Source organism: Castanea sativa, chromosome 5 (genome assembly GCF_040712315.1).
Source record: "Castanea sativa cultivar Marrone di Chiusa Pesio chromosome 5, ASM4071231v1".
Taxonomy (NCBI): domain Eukaryota; kingdom Viridiplantae; phylum Streptophyta; class Magnoliopsida; order Fagales; family Fagaceae; genus Castanea; species Castanea sativa.
In genome coordinates, this window is record NC_134017.1 from 77,371,387 (window position 1) to 77,396,122 (window position 24,736).

The following is a 24,736-nucleotide window of genomic DNA, read 5'->3' on the forward strand; positions in this document are numbered from 1 at the left end:
CTAATTGGATAAGTTGTTGATAAGATATGAGAAATTTCTTTCAACCCAATTTTCAATCAAGCAAGGAATTTAAAGATTAGGCTCCTTGTCAAGCTAGAAAACGTGCAAGACTCGCTACTGCCTTTGTACCTCAAGTCAAAGAAAATAAACAGATTATTATGTTAAGAATTAATTTTGTAGTTTGATATAGTTTTTCCCGTTCTTTTTGTCTTTTATTATTCCTTTTATTTGCTTTATTTCTTTACGTGTTATCATGGTAGGTGCATAATTTTGCATCCCAAAATACAAATTCATGATGAGCACTACTCAGCCCGTCGTCACATCTATGGCCTCTTAATAATGATACCTGCATCCTTACTCAAAATAATAATAACAAAAAATAGTGATACAATAACATTGGGGCTAAAGCTTAAAAGTTAAACACAACCATAAAAGTTTCCTAGGTAATAATGCATACCTCACAAATTATTTATCAATATTGACTTGTTTAGGATCTACTTATTTTGCTAAAATTGAAAACTTTTTATTAAAAATACTTAAAATAAAGATAAAAGTTAGCTAAAATAGTATAGTGAAACTCATAAATAATACCAAAATAAGCTGAATAGTAAAATAAGTTGATAAAATTAATCATGCCAAACAGACACTAAGTCTAAGATACAATAATTAAAGCCACTTGTCATTGAATAAAGATTCTTAGGTTCAATTTCTGCTTATACTAAATAATCAATTAGTGTCTTGATCTGATGACAAAGAACATTTATTAGAAGTGGACACTATAAATTGAAACTATCTCTAAAAAATAGATACAATTATTTTCATAATGATTGACATTTAATGCGTCATAAAAATGATATTAGTGATAGGCTCACCGAAAAAAGAAAAAAAAAATCGATATTAACAATGTTAACAGTTTTGGAAAGAAATTGTGAGATGTATTGTTTCCCTAATATTACTCACTATCTAATTCTGATTAAAAAAATGCTAGAGTTACAAATTATAACTATTTAACAACATTTTTTATAAACGGTTAATATGATATTTTAGTGATTATTGATGAGTGAAAAAAAATACTATAAAAAATGAGTCTAAACAAGAACCACTAAGAATTTGTTATAATAACAATTAATAAAATTATTGTAAAATAATTTGTGAATTACTATTACTCAGTTGGTTTCTTTTTTCCTTTTTTTAAGGAAAAAAAATCTAACATTACTGAGTTAGTTTTAAAGGTCTACTTCTTTTTACTTTTTCTCTTTTTTTAGAAACAAAGCTCCTCTTTTGTCAATTATTTGTGACTGCAAATAAAACTATCCAAAATTGCCAGTCAAATCCTATTATAAGATCCAAAGGCCCTTGCCTTCAAAAAAACAAAGATCCATTGGCCCTTTCAGACAGTAGAACCTCTTTCCCTTTGTCACTAACACACATACACACGGAGAAAAAAGCAGAGAGCCAAAAGCAATTTCCATGGCTTCCTCTTCTTCTCTCAAACCCATTTTCTCTTCTCCCCTCACCTCCTCTCCTTCTCCACACTCCCCTCAAAAACCATCTTCCCTTCTTTCCTTCCTCCACAGCACAACCTCCACACCCATCTCCTTAAAACTCTCATCAAACCCACCTCATAGTAATTCTCATCCTCGTTCCAAATCCTTTGCTGTCACCAACGTTGTTCTCAAAACAGACACATCTCCCGAAACAACCTCGGCCCCCTCGAACTACTCCCAAGATCTTGGTCTTCCTTTGACAAAACCAACAATATTGGTCTCCGAGAAACTTGGAGAAAAGGGTCTCGAAGTTTTACGTGAGTTTGGCCACGTTGAATGTTTGTATGATCTCTCTCCTGATCAGCTCTGCTCCAAGATCTCTTTATGTGACGCGTTGATCGTGAGGAGTGGTACGAAGGTGACTAGGCAGGTTTTCGAGGCATCGAATGGGCGGTTGAAGGTGGTGGGACGTGCAGGTGTTGGTATTGACAATGTGGATCTGCAGGCCGCCACAGAGTTCGGCTGTCTCGTGGTTAATGCCCCCACTGCCAACACTGTGGCCGCGGCTGAGCATGGAATTGCTTTGCTTGCTGCTATGGCACGGAATGTTGCACAAGCTGATGCATCCATCAAAGCCGGTACGTTGTTCATCATTTCTTAACAGATTTAACTTTTAATAAAATGATAATTTTTATGTACGGTAGTAAAAATAAATTAAGAAAAAAGTGTTTTAATGATTTTTAAAATCTGCTTTTTGATAAGGTAAGTGGTGTCTTTTCTTGCTTTTTGGTTCATACTTTTGAGGTTTAAAATTGGAGCTTTGAATTCTTAATTGTATTGGTCTTTTTTTCTTTTTTTTTTTCAATTGTCTCAGATCTGTTGATTAGAACTTGGAATCTAAAGTCTGTAATTATAAATGATATTTTTAATATTTTGAGTATCGTATTTAATCAAATAAAAAATTATTTTGAGTATTGTATGATTTTATTTTGGGTAAGTTACGCTTTTGGTAGTTTGGAATATGAAAGTTTGGTAAAGGTTTTAGCTTTTAGTTCATATGACTGGCATCTAAAGAAACTAAAGGTCTGTTTGAATACCGCTTATTTTGTTGAAAACTTATTATTAAAAACACTGTAATAAAATATTTTTAAAAAAAACAAAACAAAACACTATTCTCACATTTTTCAGGTGTTGGTTGGTCTATAGACAGTGCTGTGGGACCAGCCAAAAAAACACAAAAAGCATAAACATCTCTATGCAAACTAATGCCAAATCTAATAAAACATATTTAACTAAAGGACCAAAATTGAATTTATTCCAAATTTCAGGAACAAAATTATTGTGATTTGAAATTGCAGGGACCAAGTTTGAATTTTTAAAATTAAAAGGACTAAAATTGAATTTACCAAAAGGACCAAAATTGAATTTACCAATAATTGATCTGAATAATTGAGGTACATCATTTTCAATATCCACGAGGTAAAATGTCTGTGTGTTTGTATCTGTGATAGGATGGATTTCAAATCTGAACTATAGATACATGTGGTATATAAGACTAGTCTGTGTTTGAAGAATTAGCTAGCACAGTACCACAACTTGCTGGGTCGAATTTCCGCTTTCGTACTTTTCAAGTCTCTTTATTATTGGTAGTTGGTGACATGAATTTTCTTATCCGTCACTTTCTAGAGTAAAATTGGATGCTTTTTTGGACCACCACACAAATAAGTGGACTCACATTCAAAATATGGTAACAGCTTTTGAAATTATAATATAAAATAGAAAAGCATGGTACAGTATTTGTTAAGGATTTCCTAAATAGGTTGTGCTAATAAAAAAAACAAAAAATTATTAAAAGGGTTGTCAAAAAGAATATAAAAAATTGTCAAAAAATGAAAATTAAAAAACTGCAAAAAGTCAACAACAAAAAAAAATACTGCAAAAAGTGATAGTTAACGGGCGGTGCTTGTGAACACAACCCAAGTAAAATTGAGCTAAAAATATAAAAATTTGTAGTTTAGGTTAATGACAAGTGAGCTCATGTTTTGGTATTATATTCTTTCAAAGATTGAATATCTTATTCTGGCCCCATCACTCAGATTATATGCAACCATGGATTTATTTTTATATCAAAGAAAAGTACAAGGTTCTCTATAATTTTCCATTAAGAAATTATGCATAAACAATGGAATTGTACTTGAGAAACCACTTAGTTGTTGGATACAATGGGATAAAAAAGTCAAAACATAACTCTGTAAAAAAATAAAAAATAAAAATCATATTTGGTAGTCAAGATGAAGAATTTGACTGAGAATTTCTGGTTTTTGTAGAATTCTTTTACGATTTTAACCGAGAATTTGATATACATAAGATATGGTTGTTCCTTTAATATGAATTTTAAGTGGTGCTTAATAATTTTAGGATGCATTACCATTTCCTATGATGTTGTAATGCTAGCTATTGCCTCGAGTTATAAAAAAGTGAGCATAAGGCTTAGGTGCAATTTGATTTAACAGGAAAATGGCAACGAAACAAGTATGTTGGGGTGTCTCTAGTTGGAAAGACATTGGCTGTAATGGGATTTGGGAAAGTTGGATCTGAAGTTGCAAGGCGTGCTAAAGGGTTGGGTATGAATGTTATTGCACATGATCCATATGCCCCAGCTGACAGAGCACGAGCTCTAGGTGTGGATTTGGTGTCTTTTGATCAGGCCATTGGCACCGCAGATTTCATTTCTCTCCATATGCCTCTCACTCCTGCTACTTCAAAGGTATTCAATGATGAAACATTTGCAAAGATGAAGAAGGGTGTCCGCATCGTTAATGTTGCTAGAGGTGGAGTAATTGATGAAGATGCATTAGTGAAGGCCCTTGATAGTGGCATTGTTGCTCAGGTATGCTTGTTCAATTCATATCAAGGAGACTTAATCACTCATTCTAAATTTAAGGTAGCATAATCTGCATCTCTGCCATAAGCTCAAGGTACAAATATTATGTTGTCTCAAGGCTAGTTGTACTATCCACCACCATGCTCTTTCAATTACTAAACTTTCCTAAAGGGATAATGGGGTTGCTGTATTGCTCAGCTAAGTTCTTGATCATTATTGTGGATGTCAACATTCAAGAGATATACAGATTAGTACTTGTGAAGTTTTTGGGTGTCTGTTTGATGTATGCATCAAATATTGAGTTTTATAACGGTTTGGAACAGGCTGCACTTGATGTATTCACAAAGGAGCCTCCACCCAAGGATAGTAGGTTAGTGCAGCATGAGAATGTCACTGTCACACCTCACCTTGGAGCTAGCACGAAGGAAGCACAGGCATGTTATTTTTACTTTATTTCTTCATGATCCACATACCCTCTTGATTCTTGCTTTCTTAAAATACCTAATACTCTTCAATACATTAAACTGTCTGCATCAATTATTCAGGAAGGTGTAGCTATTGAAATAGCAGAGGCTGTAGTGGGAGCATTGAAAGGGGAACTTTCTGCTACTGCTGTAAATGCTCCCATGGTCCCTCCTGAGGTAAACAATCATCTATACATTGTCTCCATGATCAAATAAATTATTGTATCCCACAAAGGAAGGTAGCTAAATATATTATATTCTCAGGTTCTGTCAGAGTTGTCTCCTTATGTAGAACTAGCTGAGAAGCTTGGTAGGCTAGCTGTACAGTTAGTGGCTGGAGGGAGTGGGATCAAATCTGTAAAGGTGGTCTATAAATCTGCTCGTGATCCCGATGACCTGGATACAAGACTTCTCCGGGCTATGATCACAAAAGGCATAATTGAACCGATATCATCCTCCTTTGTTAACTTGGTCAATGCAGATTTTACTGCCAAAGAGAAAGGCCTCCGCATAAGTGAGGAAAGGATAGTTGTTGACTCATCTCCCGAACTCCCTATTGATTCAATTCAGGTGCAAATATCCAATGTGGAGTCGAAATTTGCAAGTGGTATTTCAGACAATGGAGATATAAGCATTGAGGGGAAAGTGAAATATGGAACACCCCACTTGACAAGTGTAGGATCCTTTGATGTGGATGTCAGCCTGGAAGGAAACCTCATTTTATGCAGGCAGGTGGATCAACCCGGCATGATTGGCCAGGTTGGAAACATACTAGGTGAGCATAATGTGAATGTGAGCTTTATGAGCGTGGGAAGGACAGTCCTGAGGAAAAAGGCTATTATGGCAATTGGTGTGGATGAAAAACCAGATAAAGAGGCCCTCAAAAAAATAGGGGAGATTTCTGCTATTGAAGAGTTTGTGTTCCTCAAACTATAAATGATATTAGTAATGATGCTTAGGTAGAGAAGAGATTCTCTGGTTAGAATGATGTCTTCTTCAGGGATTCCCAAAGAGGTCTTACATTGGTGAGATGAGAATAAAAGCTGGCTGCTTAACAAATAAAGCAATCAGCATTGGCCATCCAAGATTGTGAATTTGGGTTTAGTCTTAGATTGTATAATATTATGTCACCCAGCAAGACTAGAAGACAAGGGTGTTTGTTATTACTTGTAGCGATATGGGGCGTTTCTTTGTTGTTGTTGTTGTACTCCTCATTCTTGCTGGGGGTTGTAGGAATGATTTTGCTGGGGGTGTGTAATTCTAGTTGTGTTTAGCAACTGGATGAGCTTCCTTATTGTGGATGGAGAGGTTCCCGTCTGTAATTCTCCTTAAGTTTTTATTCTCATAACCATGCTTTACAATGCTTATGAACAAAATTATAGCTGCATCTCTCTCATTGTCCCCCATCCCTTCTCCCTTTCTCTTCTTGTTCTTTCTTTTTTGGCACTCATCTTGCAGATGGTTAAATGTCCCTAGCAACTCACAATTACACAGAAAATCTAACTAGTTGCCGTAGCTTAAGGTTGGCTTCTAGAAATAATAGCCTTGCGAGTCAAAAGTCAATGTAAAAGGTAATCATTCTAATTTTTTTTTTTTTTTTTTTTTAAAAGGGGCTAATAATTCTCTGTCATCTGTAATCTGATAAGGACAGATCCAGTTCTAGGTTTTTTTTTTTTGAAATTATTGCTGCTATTCAGCTCAAGGAAAAATGTATCAACTTTTCAACCACAAAGAGCACATATATATATTGCTAGTAGCCTAGTATTAAAGTTTCATGTTAGGATGATATTTTGTACAAAATAAATAGGCAAGATATATAGCTACATATTTGTTGTAAATGTTATGTTTTATGGGTCTTCCTATTTTATTGTTTGATGTGTTTTTAAGCCTTATATGATTTATAAAGGTCTTGAATTCAAGTCTCCTAGGTAGCTAACCAACACCTTGTGTCACCCCTAAGATATTCATCCAAGTAATTACATAATATATTTGGGACTTGGGTACCAAACAATCTAAAGGAATTAATCAAGTGCTCTAAGAATACTTGACATACATTAGATGGGAAAAAAATCCTTAGAACAAGATTAGTGTAACCATTTGGTCCTGGACATAAACCATTAATTCTTTAGTAGGCAAGAAAACAATGTTGCAACCGTCACAACTTGTCATTTCTGTAAGTGCACAATTGCACCTGGACCCAAGAACAGTTATGGGCTCAGGCCCAATGAGCCTTAAACAATATGAATTTGTAGAGTGTGAGCTTGAAACCCAGGTTAGAAGTGTATGAGGATGAAATGACAAACTAAAGATTGCAAGTACTTGGAAACAAAAAGGAGTAATGTAAATAGGCCTCCTCGGACGTAAGCCGAGAGCTGTTCTTATATTATATATCTCTCTCTCTTTTTCTTTTTCTTTTTAGGTTACAAAAAGTTCCGTCCTGTTTCTGTCCCAGGTCCCTCCTTAAATACCCCTCTTTTTAATACTTTATCCACGTGTTGCCCCCAATTCCCCCCTTAGCCTAGATATTTCTTTTCTTAGTGCCTTTGAACAGTAACTAGAAGTTTCCCTTCCACTGTTTAAGTGTCACTTCCTCATTAATGCGGCCAGGGTGGTAGGTGCAGGGTCTTTAATGTGGAGGTAGCAGCCTTTACCTCTGATATTCTTCCAACATCAGCGCTTCTAGGACATTCAAGGGTTCTCTCCCTTTAACCATTGGTCTTGACCGTGTCATTCCCTAACCTTTACCATGAAGTCTCAGGCTCTTTAATGTCAGTCCGAGGGGAAAACCATCCTCGGCTGGATCCTCGGATCCTCGGCGTATAGGCCGACCCATAGCACCAACAATCTCTAACCCCAGGGTCAGGTCGGCCTCCCTTAACAAGGCCCAAAAGGCCCACGTTCCCACCAGGATCCTTTTGCCCCACACAATTTCAGTAAGTAGTAAATTAAGGTGAAAAAAATTATATTCCTTACTTTACTAAAAAAGTAATGCTATAACCATAAAACTATATTCCTTATATTCATTTTCATATCTTAATCTATATACTATATAAAACGGAAGCATGGTAATTAATTAAAGTTGCAAAACTCTAATTAGCCACTTCATTGTCCACATAATCATAAATTATTTTTACTCCAATTTTTTTAAAATATTAAAAATATAAATATATTGACTTTACACATTCATATTTGGTTAACTTCATCTTTACGTATTCATCTACTTTAACATAAATTTTTATAACTAAACTTTGAAACCAATGAAGAATAAAAAAATTGCCTCTACATATTCATTTACTTTGATTTAAATTTTTATAACTGAATAATGAAATCAATGAAAATGATGTCTATATAAAAAGGTATTCACAAATCTTGCTTAATCTTTGAAAGTGGAAATGATACAATCTGACAACTAAACCCCCCCCCCCCCCCGGGGGCAACTGAGGAGCTTAAATCAAGCATTTTATAGATCAACAATAGGTTTGTACTCTCATTTTCCTATCCTTACTTAATACATATATGTTCCTTGATACAAGTATTTGTTTTGTCATTTAATTTACAATGCTAAATGGTTTTAATGAATAATGTTTATTGTTGATTTGAGTTTTGGGAAAATTAAATTATAATATACCTTATTCCATACTATTACTAGGTAATAGTTTATTTGGAAAACAACAAGATTGTGAAAAATAGTTTGTGTAGTTTTTTTATTGAATGGTAAATAGTTTGTGTAGTTGAAGAAGATGGTCTGTGTGGGGTCATGGATTTTGGGATTTGGCCGAGAGCATGTGGCTTTGGCCGCGAGCATGTGGGTTTGGCCGAGAAGCATGGGTGGTCCTAGTCCGAGGAGTACTATCTCCTCGGACAAAGCTAAAAATGTAAATCTAGTATAAATCCTAATGATCAAGGATGACCTTCCAAGAAGTTCTAATGATAGCAACGAGTATCATGAACGTACAAGAGGGATAAAGACTCAAAAATATCTAAGGGAAAGCTGCTATCACCGCATTAATGAGGAAGTGACCTCTGAACAGTATTATGGCAGCCTTACAGCCACCCCAAAAGACTTTTAGAGGGGGATGATGGGACAAATATCAGCATAAACCATCAACTGTCCACATGTAGTCCACATGTAGGGTAAGGATGAAGGGGGAGATGTAATATAAATAAGGGTAGAGATCCCAGAGAGACGGGACGGAAAAAAGGAGAAGAGAAAGCACTGTAGCAACCTCAACAACTCTTGTAACCGTGGTCATCCAATATATGCTAGAACAGAGCTCCTCGGATTGTGCCGAGGACAAACTTTCTTGCACAAACCGGGTACAATTCATATTGGCTCATCATCCAAAACCATACTAATTGCTATCCACGCACTAAAGCCTAGCTCTTTGACCCACTCTCTACAAATTTATTGTACTGGGTTCACTGGGCCAAGATCCCTTACATTTTGGGCTTGGTCTGAAAATTGTGTCCCCACAGTCTGCACAAATTAATTTTATGTGGTCTCCTTTCATTGTTTTAAATATTTTGTTTGACAAATTAGTAACAAATTGTCATGTCTTTGTCATATGATGTTCCTAAATGTTTGAGTGATTATTTTAAGTGTTTACGACTATTTAATTTTGGTCTTCGTCTTCCTCATCTCATTAGTGTTTTCTTTGAGATTTCTAAGAAAATAAATTCATTTTTTGTTAAAAATTTATTTTCTTATCTATTCATCATTCTCATGTTGGATTAATTTATGACATTATTTACACTTATTTTTTTAAAATTTCCTCTACCTTTTTTCCCCTTTTGGACTTGTACTATAGGGTTTTTATTTTTTATTTAAGGAAAAATAATTATGATTATCATGTATAAGGCTACAATCAATAGTTTTAAATGGGATCAACTAACACTTTCTATTGCATGGCTTAAAAGTTTTATTAAAAATTATGAATTGAATGATGCATTCTTGCAATTTTGCACCCAACATAAATTATATTTCCTTTTTTTTTGTGTGTATAGATAATATATTCTTAATGAGAAAAAGAAAAAGAATCTAGAAATATAGTAAAGTTTTTTTTCCCCCAATTCTTCCTTCTCATCACTTATTCCAACTTTGGTCTTAATGTCACAAAAAAGGTGTTGAAGTAAATGTTTTTGTACTTTGATTTTGAATTGTAATTTTGGTGAGTTTTATTAATTTTTGAGATGCATTTTTGGTGATTTGGATTGTAGGAAGGAATAAAATTGGGTTTGAAAAAGTTATTTAAATCTAAAAGAATAATTTTCAATTTCTAACATGCTTTTTATTTGATAATTTATACATATACACACACCCAATTAAAAAAAAATTTTAAAAAGCTTAGTATTTTCAATCAAAATTATGTTTGATGGCAATCTATCATAAAATAAAATTCATTTTTACCATTTTCACAATGAAATTCTTAAAAATTTTTATTTTCAATACAATTTATCAATTTTTATACTAAAGTAAGTAAAAAATCTTTCAATTGAACTAATAAAATTTTTAAAAACATGAATGATCTCAAACTTGAAGGAATAAGTTAGGTGACAAGATTATGTGACAACTAAAGAGACATTTCATTCATAGTTTTAGTGACAAGATTTTTTTATTGAGTCAATAACTTATTAATCGCCACATTACTTTTCATTCAAGAATTGCTTTCAATTTTTTCCTTGGCATTTTCCCACTTTATGCTGCTTTCTCATTCTTGCCTTAGTTTTTGTTTGTGTTTTCTTCAAATTGCCTCTGCTTTCACAATAAAATGCATCACACATGAAATTGGATGGACATAAAATGGATGATTGTAGTTATGGGATATTTTAGAGATCTTTTTTTAGCCCAATTCCATGAAAAATGAGATTGGTAATTGTTACTCATTGTCTCATTATCCTAATAAAGTTGTCACCAAAATCACAAGTGCACAATTCTTTCCTGACACAAATACACGAACAAAAAGGTGCTATAATGCTACTATCTATGTCCTAACTATTACACACATTCTCTTTTGGATGATTCAATTGTTATTATAAGTGCGTGATTAAAACCTTAGTTCCTCTTTTACAAGAAAAGCGCAAAGCTACTAAACCAAAGACTTTTGGTGGATTATACACACCTTTTCATGGCCCTCAAAACAAGTGTTCTATCTTATTTTGAAGGTCAAAAGACCCTTAAATAACCTTATTTACCAAGGGTTAAAAGATTTATATATACAACCCTTGATATATCCAATTTTGGGTTTTTTCTGAAATTATTATTGCTATTCAGCTAAAGGAAATATGTATTAAATTTTCAACCACAAAGAGCACATATATTGTTAGTACTAAAGTTTAATGTCAGGTTGATATTTGTACAAAATAAATAGTCAAGGTATATAGCTACATATTTGTTGTAAATGTTATGTTTTATGGGTCTTCCTATGTTATTGTTTGATGTGTTTTCAAGCCTTACATGATTTATGAAGGTCTTGAATTAATGTCTCTAAGCTATAGTGGCGGAGTGAGGAATTTGTCTTCGGGAGGGTCAAGTATTAAATGAGACTATAAATTTTTCTTCTTCTTTATATACTATATCTATATTATATATAATGAGAAGTGCTATGTTCACAACATTTTCAAAACAAATCTTAACTGGTCTTATTGTGAAAGTATTATGAAATATTGTAAACATAGTATTTTTCTATATACAACAGTCTAAAGTTGATTATAAATAAAATATTACAATCATTGAAAGCATAAAAAATATATATAATCAAATAAGTGAATAACCAATCATATATTTTTGTCAAATTAATAATAATATATTATACTTAAATATGCTATACAGAACATGGTATGTTTATCATTCATCAAAATAGTAGTCTTAATTTATTAAAAAACAAACAATACAAGAACTAGAGAAGCAAAGCCACATACATGGTGACTTGTGAAGAAATGAGATAAGCTTTTCTTTTGAAGTTTATTGTTTTAAAACAATATATGTTGTGATCTCTTAGAATTAGAGCAAATATCAAAATATTTTTGGACTTTAAAGTCTGTGAAGTATGAAGGCTTTAGAAAACAAGTTACTCCAAAGAAGAAAAATTTTCCCAGACACAAAACTGAGACAAGAAACAGTCAAACTCACAACCAACCTGTGAATTCATAAAAATTTTGCAAACATGGCTCCGCCACTGCCGAGCTAGCTAAACAACACCTTGGGTCACCCCCAAGGGATTCATCCTTGTAATTACATAATGTATTTGGGACATGGGGACTATACAATCTAAAGGAATTAGTCAAGTGATCAAAGAATCTTGGACACCCACATTAGGGGGAAAAATACTTAGAAGAAAATTAGTGTATGTAACTATTCGGTTCTTGGCATGAACCTTTAATTTTTCAGTAGAGAAACGAAATTGCCTATCGCAACATCTCTTTCTAATAAATGGTAAAATGATGTGAAAAAAAAATGTATATTCCTTACATTACTAAAAAGGAGTAATACTATAGCCACAAAGTTATATTCCTTTTCATATCAATATCTATATTACTACATAGAAATGGAAGCGTAGTAATTAATGTTGTGAAATTCTAATTGCACCAACTTTTGCCACATAATTATCATTTATTTATTTATTACTATAATTTTTATTTATAGTACTAAAAATATGAATATATTGACGTCACCCATTTATTTAGGGTGTTTTTTTTTTATACAAAATAGAATTTCTACTCTAACCTAATCTAAGTGTATATATATGTATGTGAAGCTCCCTCTTGGAGACTTGAACCCCGCCCTTTGCTCCCTACACCTCCTAAGCACTTATACTTGTTGAGTGACCATCACACCAAGGACATGCGATGATATTTAGGGTGGTTTTAACTATACATATAACGTTGTCTTTACATTTTATCTACTTTAATTTAAATTTTTATATATAACTAAACATTGAATCAATGGTGGGTTCTAGTTAGCTTAGCTGGTAAAGTCTCTGATGGTTGTATAAGAAATCTGGGGTTCAATCTCCGCCTATACCAAAAACTGATTAGTGTCTTGGTCTGATAATAAAGAGCTATTATCAGGAGCGGACGCCATAGGTTGAAGCTCTCTCTCAAAAACAAAAAAAAAAAATTGAATCAATGAAAAATCAAAAAGTTTGTCTATACATATTAATCCACTTTAATTTAGATATTTGAGTCCGAACTTATGTGTTTTTCACTATCCAATAAGAGATTACCATATCAGCATTTTACTTAAAATTCAATATATATATCCTACCACATCTAATAACATCTTAATAAACTTCCAATTTGGTTAGATTTATATATGAGTATTAGAATTGATTAGGTGTGGTTGTATTTATTCTTAAATATATAATAAGATGATGTGACATGTTGGGATTAGAGGGGTAAAACAAAGGTTTTACACCACATCTTTACAGAATTTATTCTCTAGATATTTATAAGTAAACAAAGAAATCAATGAAAATAATGCATGTCTATAAAAAGATATTCTCAAATCTCACTTAATTCAAATATGTTTCATCATGCAAGTGTTTGTTTTGTCATATATTTACAATGCTAAATGCTTTTAATGAATGATGTTTATTATTGACCTGAGTTAAGGGAAAAATCTTATTATAATATATATTATTGTGTGATGTTGTTAGGTTTTAATTTATTTGGAAAACAACAAGAGAGTGGAGATTAGTTTGTGCTGTTGAAGAAGATGGTCTACACAAATTAATTTTGTGTGGTTTCCTCTGTTTTTAAATATTTTGTTTGGAAAATTAGCAAAAAAATTGTTATTTCTTTGCCATTTGATGTTCCTAGATGTTTAAGTGTTTACGAATATTTTATTTTGGTCTTTTTCTTCTTGATCTCATTAGTCTTTACTTTGAAATTTTTTAGCAAATAAATTCAATTTTGTGTTAAAAAAATTATTTACTTGTTATGTATTCATCAATCACATTTTGGTTTAGTTTATGACAATATTTACGCAATTTTTTATTTCAAAAATTTTCCTCTACGTTTTTTGCCTATTTAGACTTTTACTCTAGTGTTTAAAAAAAAAAAACAAATTTAAAGAAAAATAGTTACACTGTCATGTAAGGCTAAGACCAACACTTCTGCTTAGGATTGGCCACCTACGGCTATTGCATGGCTTTAAAGCCTTACTACAAATTCTGAATTTAATTATGCATTCTTGCAATTTTGCGCACAACAATATTTCCAAATTTTATTTTTCTCTTTGTACTTTGGTTTTGAATTGTAGTTCTGTTGAGTTTTATTAATTTTTGAGATACATTTTCGGTGTTTTAGATTGTAGGAAGAAAAAAAAAAGGACATTGAGAAAGTTTTTGAAACTAAAAGATTAATTTTTAATTTTTACCATTCTTTTTAATGATGTACAAAATGTTATAAGTAATTTTTATTAAGAAATGAAAATTTTCCCCAACTTACCTTTTGCATTCTTGAAAAAGAGTGTACTGTATTTAATTTTGGAAAGATAGATTTTTTTTACCATACTTGCATAAAAATTTCCTGAGCATTGCGCATGTTAGAAACTAGTTATTATTAATAACAATTACTAAATACTCATAAGGGTTTGGATAATCTCGATTCTCAATAAAAATACAAATACAAATAACAATACAAATAAACATACATAAAATAACAATACACATCAACATAATATTAAACTAATAATGATGGTAATCATGATGATGATGATGCTTATTGATTGTAAGGAACAATATGATATCCTCTTACCGCTCTCCAAAAATGGCAATATACGCATGTATGATTATGGATGCACTCATGGATTTTAAGCCTTTTATTAGGGTTCTAACAAAATGCTTTGATTCAAGATAATTGCTGATGGACCTTGATGCACTAGCTATCATCATCTACTAACGCCCCACACCCACTAACAATCTCAGATTCAATTTCCATCTCAAAAAAAAAAAATTTAAAAAAGCAAAATAAAAAGGGCTTTGCAGAATGTTCTATAAAACAATTGATATGGCTTGAGTTTGATTCCATAGCTCAGTTAGTAGTATTTTAAGTTTGTCTTTGTAATTTACAGTCTTCTAATTAGAGAGAAATTTTAGAAATTTTCCAAAGCTCCGAGCAACAACTTATGCTCCACCTTGCTCCCGCTGACAATCTTCAATTTCCATCTCTAAAAAACAAATGAAAAAAAAAGTAAATAAAAAGGGTTGTGCAGAACATTTTACAAAACAATTGATATAGATTGAGTTTGATTCCTTAACTCAATTAGTAGTACCTTGGGATCGGTTCCTTTTTATTTACAGTTTTCTAGAAGGCATGATATCCCCATGTGTTACCTAAAGCCCCCAACAAAGAGGATGATCCATGGTGGGCAAATCTTTATAATCCAAAACAATAAGCTGCCCATGAATAACCCTACCCTTGAAATTTTTATTTTATTTTATTTTTTATTACCTTTCTAGGAATTAAGTTGAATTCTCTTCTTCTACTTACATTTGGAAAAATCTATTTGACAAAAATATTTTTTAAGAATTTCTCTTATAATTAGATTTGTTGTTTTGAATGATATATATCACTAATTAGTGCTTTTTAGGGGTATAGTGATACCAATAACAATATACATAAACATAAACATAAACATAAACAAAATAACAATAAAAATCAACATAACATAAAAACTAATGATTACCCTAATCTTCCAATTGCTGGCTGTTGTATCTTAGATTGTTGAATGAAAATCTTATTTTGAGTTATAAAAAAAAAAAGGAAAGATTTAAACTAATGATTATAATGATACTTACTTTTTCTTTTTTTTGAGTAAACAATAATACTTATTAGAACACACATAAAAATAGTAATAATAGTGTTTTAAACCGGGTTTATAATACATTACATAACTAGAGTACAACTACAAAATGACCTAATTTTTGTAGTTGTAGACTGGGGTTATAAACAACGAACACTAGACACACACAACCAATGTGAGATAAACATCCCTATTTTTTTTAGTAAATAATAATACTTATTAGAACACATACAACTAAAGTCATAAATGAACACTTCCCTCCTTAGTTCTAACACAAATACACGAGCAGAGACAAGATGTAATGCTACTACCTATGTCCTAACTATTACACATTTTCTTTGAGAGAATTCAATTGCTATTATAAATTGTGGGATTTAAACCTTAGTTGTTTTAGTAGAATAGAAAGGCAAAACCACTGAACTAAAAGACTTCTGGCGTATTATACACACCTTTTACATATTACATTTTTTTTTACTACCAAGTAATATACTTCTTGTGAGTTCCAGTTAGCTCAATTGGTAAAGTCTCTGATTACTATATAAGAGATATGAGGTTCAATCCCCGCCTACACCAAAAACTGATTGGATAGAAAATTGGTATCATGTTATCAATTTGGTAAGTTAAAAAAAGAATTCAGTGATGTAATAATTAATTCTTCTTCCAAAATGTTTGTTTAAAGCAATTAGTTATTTGGATTTAATTATATAAAATTCCATATTTTTTTTAAAGATTAAACTTCAAAATTTCATGCCCGATTTAATTTTAAAATTGTAAATGATATGGTCTAAATTTTTTTAGTATTACCAATATTCAACATTTTATGAATATATTAACCAAATATATATAACATTTATTTTTATAAGTTATACCGTAACCTATCTAGTAAAATCCTTCCTTGTGAATCATAAATGGAATTTCTGTGTTGAAAAACTTGATTTTTTTTTTTTGGCTTATAATAAGCAGGATGAGGATGTTCAAACTTAAAAACTTTTAGCAACTTAAAAAACAACTTAGGCTCTATTTGAGATTTGCTTATTTTGCTGAAATTGAAATTTTTTTTGCTAAAAGTATTGTAGATAAAAGTAAAAGTTAATTAAAATAGTACAATAAAACTCATAAATAGTACAAAAAGTGTAATGAGACCTATGAATAGTAGCAAAAATATACTAAATAGTAAAATAAGTTGGTTTTTTAAGTTGGAGCCAAACATACACTTATTCACCTACAATTAACTGTCCCATGCTCAACCAAAAAGAAAAAAAGTTACCCTAAAAAAAAGAAAAAAAAAAACTTTTAGTGTGTTAAGTTGTTAATTATTTTTTTGTAATAATTTATTATTTTCAAAATAAAAATAAATGTGTAGTAAGTTATAAAATTTGAAGCAACTACATAATAAACTCCAAAAAATTGATTTTATTTTTTACAAAAATACAAACTACACTTTTAAATTTGTCAATAATAACTAAATAAATACTCTCAGAACACCTAATAATTACTTATATAAAATAAGATTCAAAGAGAAAAAAATAAATCCATAAAAATAAATAAATAAACCGAGGGAAAAAACTAATAGAGGTTGTTTTTAATTTTATTTGCTATATATATATATATATATATATATATATATATATATAATCTGTTATATCTGGTTGTCTGTGTAGTAGGGCATTTGGTACTCTCCTCCTCATCATATCCTTACTTTCGCAACCAAATCTAGCGATCTTTCTAGATGGCAGGTGCAGGCATCCATCCGTACCACCAGCAATGGCCTCCGGCAGCGGCCGCAGCTCCTCCTCCGCCTCCTCCGGCGGTGGCCGCCGCCGCTCCTCCTCCGCACGCTCCGCCGATCGCTCCCTCCGACGAGGTCCGCACGATCTTCATAACGGGATTGCCCGAAGACGTGAAGGAGAGAGAGCTGCAAAACCTTCTGCGATGGCTACCTGGCTACGAAGCTTCTCAGGTTAACTTCAAAGGCGAGAAGCCTATGGGATTCGCTCTCTTCTCCAACGCTCAGTTCGCTCTCGCCGCCAAAGATGCTCTTCAGGTCTGGAACCGTTTGATCTCAAAATTAATTTTTTGGATTTTGAATTGAGTTATGGTTTTTTGATTGGTTTTGTTTTGGTGTAGGAGATGGTTTTTGATGCGGAGTCGAAGTCGGTGTTGCACACGGAGATGGCGAAGAAGAATCTGTTTGTGAAAAGAGGTGGTGAAAATTTTGAAACTCAAAACTCACTTCGATTTTTCTTAATTATTTTGCCTTTTTATGTTATTGCATTTATATGTGAAATTAGCTTTAGATTAGAGGATAGAGAGTATAAGATTTGTTGGATCTTTACATATATATGTGTGTGTGGGAATTTTGATTGGAAACTAGTAGAATCGAATTTGTGTGTGTAGGAATTTTGATTGGAAACTAGTAAAATCAAAGTTTTGTGTGTGAGTGAGTGAGTGTAGGAATTTTGATTGGAAACTAGTAATATTGAATTTGAGAGTGTGTGTGTGTGTGTGGGTGTGAGTGAGTGATTGTGTGTAGGAATTTTTTCTTGGAACCAGTAAAATCGAAATTCGAAAGTGTGTGTAGGAGTTTTAATGTTACCTATCAAAAAAAAGAAAAAGAAAGTGTGTAGGAGTTTTGATTAGAAGCTGGTAAAGTTAAAATAGTGTGTGTGTGAAGACAACACACTTTTGCATCTCCTACTCGAAATCTTTGGTTTCCAATGGCCTAGGTTTCTATCAAATACAAGTAGAGTTTTGTTCTTTTTGTTTTGTTTTTGGTTTATGTTTCAAATTTTTTTGAGAGATAAATGTGAGGAAAAAAAAAAAGAATTTAAAAAAAATATATATAAAAAGCCAACTCGCATGGCAAGGGTGTCTTTAATAAAAAGTGACGCAAATTGCATTGAAAGTTGGCAATATAAACTTTCTTTCGCAACTCTTCCTCTGCCTATCAAATTCCTCCTTGTTTTGATTATGGCTTCGAACAAATTGCGACAATCGACAGGATGGGGTGATGTGTCCATTTTCAATGTATCATCTTTTTTGGTTGCAACACCATCTCTGGGAAAATTTCATTAACTATTTTTTTGGTATGGAAGATTAATGATATTATTTGAAAGGGCTAATTCTTAAAGAGGGTTTCTTTACTTATTCCTTTAGAACAGTGCTGTAAAGATTAATAATAGGTTGTGACTTGTTTGTGGCACTACTCGAAATCTTTGGTTTCCAATGGCCTAGGTTTCTATCAAATATGAGTAGAGTTTCATTCTTTTTGTTTTGTTTTTGGTTTATGTTTCAAATTTTTTTTGAGAGATAAATGTGAAAAAAGAAGAAGAAAAATATAAAAAGCCAACTCGCAAGGCAAGGGTGTCTAAAATAAAAGTGACGCAAATTGCATTGAAAGTTGGCAATATAAATTTTCTTTCGCGACTCTTCCTCTGCCTATCAAATTCTTCCTTGTTTTGATTATGGCTTCGAACAAATCGCAACAATCGACAGGATGGGGTGATGTGTCCATTTTCAATGTATTATCTTTTTTGGTTGCAACACCATCTCTGGGAAAATTGCATTAACTATTTTTTTGGTATGGAAGATTAATGCTATTATTTGGAAGGGCTAATTCTCGAAGAGGGTTTCTTTACTTATTCCTGTAGAACAGTGCTGTAAAGATTAATGATAGGTTGTGACTTGTTTGTGGCACTACTCGAAATCTTTGGTTTCCAATGGCCTAGGTTCTATCAAATACGATTAGAGTTTTGTTCTTTTTGTTTTGTTTTTGGTTTATGTTTCAAATTTTTTTGAGAGATAAATGTGAGAAAAAAAAAAAAGGAATTTTTTTAAAAAATATAAAAAGCCAACTCGCAAGGCAAGGGTGTCTAAAATAAAAGTGACGCAAATTGCTTTGAAAGTTGGCAATATAAATTTTATTTCGCGACTCTTCCTGTGCCTATCAAATTCCTCTTCATTTTGATTATGGCTTTGAAAGAATCGCGACAATCAACAGGATGGGGTGATGCGCCCATTTTCAATGTATTATCTTTTTTGGTTGCAACACCATCTCTGGGAAAATTGCATTAACTATATTTTTTTGGTATGGAAGATTAATGATATTATTTGGAAGGGCTAATTCTTAAAGAGGGTTTCTTTACTTATCCCTTTAGGACAGAGCTGTAAAGATTAATGATAGGTAGTGACTTGTTTGTGGCAGCTGAACTACGTAAAATTTCTACATTATGTTCCCGTGATTAGGACCTCTTCAAGTGTGTCACATTTGCATCTAGAAAAAGAGTTGAGTTGAATCACCAGTGTGCTATTTTGGCATCAGTTGGAAAATAAAAAAGAGAGAAAGAAGAAAGGAAATAAGAAAATAAAATAAAGTATTAGTATTGCTTGAATAGCTTGCTTGTGACTATCAATGGGTTTGAACAGTTCAATTTGTTTTGGAATGGCTGCTGAGAGTTTGCTTCTCTCATTTATTGTGATGCCCTATGCTAATCTGAACTGTTATGTAGGAATAGTTGCGGATTCAAGCCCATATGATCAAAGTAAACGCTTGCGAACTGGGGGTGATTATACACACACTGGTTATACAAGTCCATCTCCTTTCCATCCTCCTCCTCCAGCACATGTTTGGGGGCCACATGGGTAAGAAAAAGTCATTTCTTCCTCTTCTATATATTCTTTAGTATCAGGCATCTAAAGATTTAACTACAAAGGGAAGTTAGATACTCTAGAGAAGAGTCTAGTTGTGCATGTGGTTTAAGCTGCATTGAGAATTTTTATATTACTTCTTTTGATCTCATCTTGATGTTGCTCCTATGGTATAGGTATATGGCTCCACCACCTCCTCCTCCTCCATATGATCCGTATGGAGGCTACCCTGTTCCTCCAGTGCCAATGCCTGCTCCTGCTCCTGTGCCAGCACCTAGTAGTTATGTACCTGTTCAGGTAATGCCTATGTGTCTGGTTTCTGTCATTGCACCTCAGTTTGAGAAGTTGCCGTTTTGAAGTATTTTTTGTAAACTAATTATTCTCCGGATACCCTTCTTATGTATGATCAATGCCCTCAACTTGCTGTATGTATCTCACAACACAATCATTTCAGGTTGCTATATGTAATTTTCTCTCTGCCTTATGTTTTTCTGCATAAGGTAGTGTTTTTTAATATACTTCTTTATTACTTATCAAAAAAAAAAAAAAATGTTGTGGGTGCTCTTGATGCGTAGCAATATACTGATATATCTGAACTTGGTGTCAATAATCATTGAACATATATGTTGTGATTGTTTGCTTGTGTCTTGACTGAAATCTTATGTTCCTTCTGTACATGATTAGTCTTTAAACCATAGACTTGCAAGACATTCTGAAGTAAACATAAGTTAGAAAATATTACTTGGAATGAAGTTCATCTGGCTATAGGAAATAATTTTAAAGGTAGTGACTTTGAATCTTAGGGGTTACCAAAAAGAGGTGTTACTCGAGTGAGGATCTAAATGTTTTCTGGGGGGAAAAGGTGACTGGAGCTATATGGCACTGATAGGTCTATTGGTTATTACAGCTTATCTTTGATTTAGAAGATCAACTGAATTGCTTCCTTGACCTTTGATTTCTTTCTTGGTATCTTGTTAAAGTGATTGTAAAATCAGGGATGCAATTTTAGATTTTAAGATCCACCATCTTAGTAGTTGCCTAAGTTGTGTATTATATGCGATGATTCATTGGTATTACTCCAGCATTTCATGGTTCTACTAATGAATAATTAGTTTGTGTTTATATCACAGGCGTAAACTATAGTTGCTAGGATCTCTCATAGGTGATGTTGGGTTTGAGAGTAGTTTGCTGGTTGTTGAGGTTGGCTAGAGGCTCTCTCTATGTGAAGCATTTTGTGATGGCTGTGAGAAAAAGGAGATGACAATCTATCTAGGCACTTGATTTACTTATTTCTCCCCTTTAACCTAAACCATACAAGCCTGATCAGCAGCCCATGGCTGGTCACATGTGCGGCCGTATAATGCAGCAAGTGATGCCATGCCAGCAGCAGGCAGCCAAGGCCACATCATGGGCATGGCATGGGCACCCCTGTGGGCATGTGTTGGGTAAAATAATCTCCTTTTGTGCTGGGTGGTGGAGGAGCTTCCAGTTGAGCTAGATCTTACTGGCCATATATTAATAGTTTTTCCATACATTCATAGTTTAAATTATTTTGATTTTCTTTGATTAAAAATCTTATGTGTATCTTTTAGTGGTGTAACTGACCAATGAGCTCTAGCTCAAATGGCACTTTCTCCTCTACAATAATGAGATAGAGGGTGACGTCTTGGGTTGAAAACCCAATTCATGAATCTATCCGCAAAAAAAAAGACCCAGGGGAATTTTTTTACCATCTATCCATCAACATGTGTGTGCATGAATGCATACTTCAATATATATGTTTGATAATGGGATCTAACTCATTTAAACTGTAGCCAAAAAAAAAACCTTAGTAGACCAAAGGGGGAAAAAAATCAAGAATATAAATAAAAATATGAAAATGTTGATGTTTAATATAAATAGCAATACATGGATTTTAAATTTTTTAACTTTATAATAGTTGCTGACATAATAAATGATTATAGTGCAAGAAAAGTATTAACAAATTCGGTCAAATTGAAGTATTTTTATATAAGTATATATAGAAACTATTCAGAAACCTTTTTTTCTCTCATGAGAAGTATAATATGTTGTATCATACTTTTGAATATAAAAAACATGGATTTTTCAGAGTTTGAGTATCATACAATGAGAGTTGTATGTTATGTGCATGTGCGTGTGGAAAAATGAAATCTGCAGCTGTATGTTAGAAGGGAAACAAAACCAAACTAATTTAGTATCAAGACAACAAATGACTACTACTTATCAAAAAAGAAAAAAAGACAAAAAATGGCTACTCATGAAGTTACCTAATGGAAGGAACTTCCACATTTACATTTACTCAGTTTTCAATGAATTTGGTTGCAGAATCAGTTATGTTATCAGTGAATTTATTTTTTAAAGTTTCCTGTTTTAGATGTTTGCTTTAAAGGCTGCACCTGCACACATGCACGCGCAGATTAGATCTATTTACTTTTGAGGATAGCTTCCTTACTTGGGTGTTTGTTGTAAGTAATGTTGTAGGAGGCCTAAACTTTCTACTTTAATTTGTTAATTTCTTATTTTTCCCACAGAATGCAAAAGATAACCCTCCATGCAATACCCTATTCATTGGAAATTTGGGGGAGAACATAAATGAGGAAGAATTGAGGGGACTTTTTAGCGCGTATGTATCACTTATCCCCATCAATTCCATTAGCTGTTGAAATGTATCTATAACATCAGAGATGCCATTTTAATCATTGGAATCTTCTGCTTAATTTCATAATTTTTGGTCATGTAGACAACCTGGTTTTAAGCAAATGAAGGTCTTGAGACAGGAAAGACATACTGTTTGCTTTATTGAGTTTGAAGTAAGTAATTTTATTTTCTATGCATTGATCCTCTTGTTATTTTCTAGAACCATATTTAGTCACATTGTGTTGTTGCATGATATTTGCTTAAAAGATGTTCTACATTACTCATGCAGGATGTAAATAGTGCCAGCAATGTACACCATAGTTTGCAGGGTGCTGTTATCCCCAGTTCTGGTTCAGTTGGCATGCGGATACAATATCCTTTTAGCATCTTGTTACCGCATTTGATGTTTCTTTATTCCTTTTTACTTTCCGTCCTTTTAACTATTTGATCGTTTTTCTTCCTTTACTTGCCTTCATCCAAAGAGAGATCTAAGGAGAAATGAAGGCAACTAGATTTGAATCTCAATAAATTAAGTTTATATTAGTATATTTGGTTTGCTTGTTAGGGACAAAAAAAAAAGGGGTTAATGTGGTTGAAAGGTAATTTGATTTAATATGGTTAATGTTAAAAGCTTTATATATTTTAAGTAAAGAATACAGGTAACAAAATTCAAAAGCTATTTTCGGGTGTAGATTACACATTTTCCTGTTACTTTTTGATGCTGCCTGCATATATTATGTAAAAGTATGTGATTTTCTTGACTTCTATATACATATTCGAAGAACCCATTCGGGAAAAGGAAGGATTCTGGCTACCCTCTTGCTGCACCTGGCACCAACGGAGCTCCACCAGCTATGAATTACCAGTAGCTTGAAGGGGATGTACTCTGTTCTTTATGCACCGACAAATACAACTACTACATGATAGGATGCATCTTGCAGCTGTTGCATGCATCCATTTCATAATCAAGTCATCACATTAGCATCTCTCCTCATGTGAATGAATGCACTTAGTGGCATCATGAACATACCATTTGGCCATGTTATAACTTATCCAAGACATGCATTTGTCAGCAGCACATTTAAAAGCCTGGATTACGTAATAGGGGGGCTCAGATACTGTTATCATTTGTAGAAGTGGTGCATTGGTCTGTGTTTTTGTGGGATTTATGTGCTTTTCCACATATTAACTTTTGTGTACATCAACAATAGGAATGCTTATCTAAATAGACATCTAGCAGTGTTATCTATTTTTTCTATATTAGGTTCACTGATTTAACATAACCTACCATCAAAGGTGACCAGAGAATCATTTCATGGAACATGTGAAATATCTAGGAACTTCATGCCATCAATCATGTTTCCCCTTACATCACCTTTACCATTTGCCATCACCGCCAGCACCACCTCATTTTTTTAACCTTTTGCTACATATTCAATCAGTCCTTAGTTCATTGGCTAAAGCGAAGATCTATTCATGATGCTTAACATTCAACATTCAAGCAACTCAAAAGCATAACTATTCAAAGAATGTTGGGAATTATATGCTGTGATTTATATACAGGATTTTGCGTACAAAATGACAAAGCTTCCAAACATTTGAGGAGGTCAAGTGTTGCAGCTGCTCTTATATCAGGTAACATCACTAGGCTGGACTACTGTCAAACACACACCTTGTTGAGGATTTTAGAGTCGTTAGGACGAAGCTTTATTCTACCTGTTTCTTACTGGTTGCCAATAATTTCTGTCTACAAGTTTACAAACTTTATTTATTACCTTTTTTTGGGAGGAAA

At 32.9% G+C, this 24,736-nt stretch overlaps 2 protein-coding genes and 3 non-coding genes across 7 annotated transcripts; all 5 read left to right on the top strand.

Annotated features, from left to right (window-relative positions):
• The first annotated feature begins 1,314 nt into the window (after positions 1–1,314).
• On the top strand, positions 1,315–6,211 carry LOC142634450 (D-3-phosphoglycerate dehydrogenase 2, chloroplastic-like). Of its 2 annotated transcripts, none has more exons than XM_075808746.1 (5): positions 1,315–2,125; positions 4,001–4,377; positions 4,695–4,805; positions 4,917–5,012; positions 5,100–6,211. In XM_075808746.1, the coding sequence occupies exons 1-5, from the start codon at positions 1,471–1,473 to the stop codon at positions 5,769–5,771; spliced, it is 1,911 nt and encodes a 636-aa protein (XP_075664861.1). In that variant the 5' UTR covers positions 1,315–1,470; the 3' UTR covers positions 5,772–6,211. The 2 variants fall into 2 exon arrangements, with proteins under 2 accessions (XP_075664861.1, XP_075664860.1); XM_075808745.1 differs by having other exon boundaries at positions 1,374–2,125; positions 4,695–4,809; positions 4,921–5,012.
• Positions 6,212–17,286: 11,075 nt separating this feature from the next.
• On the top strand, positions 17,287–24,193 carry LOC142636133 (uncharacterized). 2 transcript variants are annotated; one of them, XM_075810224.1, is made up of 8 exons: positions 17,287–17,683; positions 17,767–17,842; positions 20,148–20,280; positions 20,463–20,583; positions 22,839–22,930; positions 23,048–23,117; positions 23,234–23,316; positions 23,717–24,193. In XM_075810224.1, exons 1-8 carry the CDS (start codon positions 17,369–17,371, stop codon positions 23,811–23,813), a joined length of 987 nt encoding a protein of 328 aa, XP_075666339.1. In that variant the 5' UTR covers positions 17,287–17,368; the 3' UTR covers positions 23,814–24,193. The 2 variants fall into 2 exon arrangements, with proteins under 2 accessions (XP_075666339.1, XP_075666341.1); XM_075810226.1 differs by having other exon boundaries at positions 20,154–20,280.
• Positions 18,500–18,634, top strand: LOC142637734 (small nucleolar RNA snoR86). Its single transcript, XR_012844860.1, has one exon. It is a non-coding gene; the product is annotated as a small nucleolar RNA snoR86 (small nucleolar RNA).
• LOC142637733 (small nucleolar RNA snoR86) lies at positions 18,995–19,128 on the top strand. The gene has a single exon (XR_012844859.1). It is a non-coding gene; the product is annotated as a small nucleolar RNA snoR86 (small nucleolar RNA).
• LOC142637736 (small nucleolar RNA snoR86) lies at positions 19,500–19,633 on the top strand. The gene has a single exon (XR_012844861.1). It is a non-coding gene; the product is annotated as a small nucleolar RNA snoR86 (small nucleolar RNA).
• Positions 24,194–24,736: the final 543 nt, after the last annotated feature.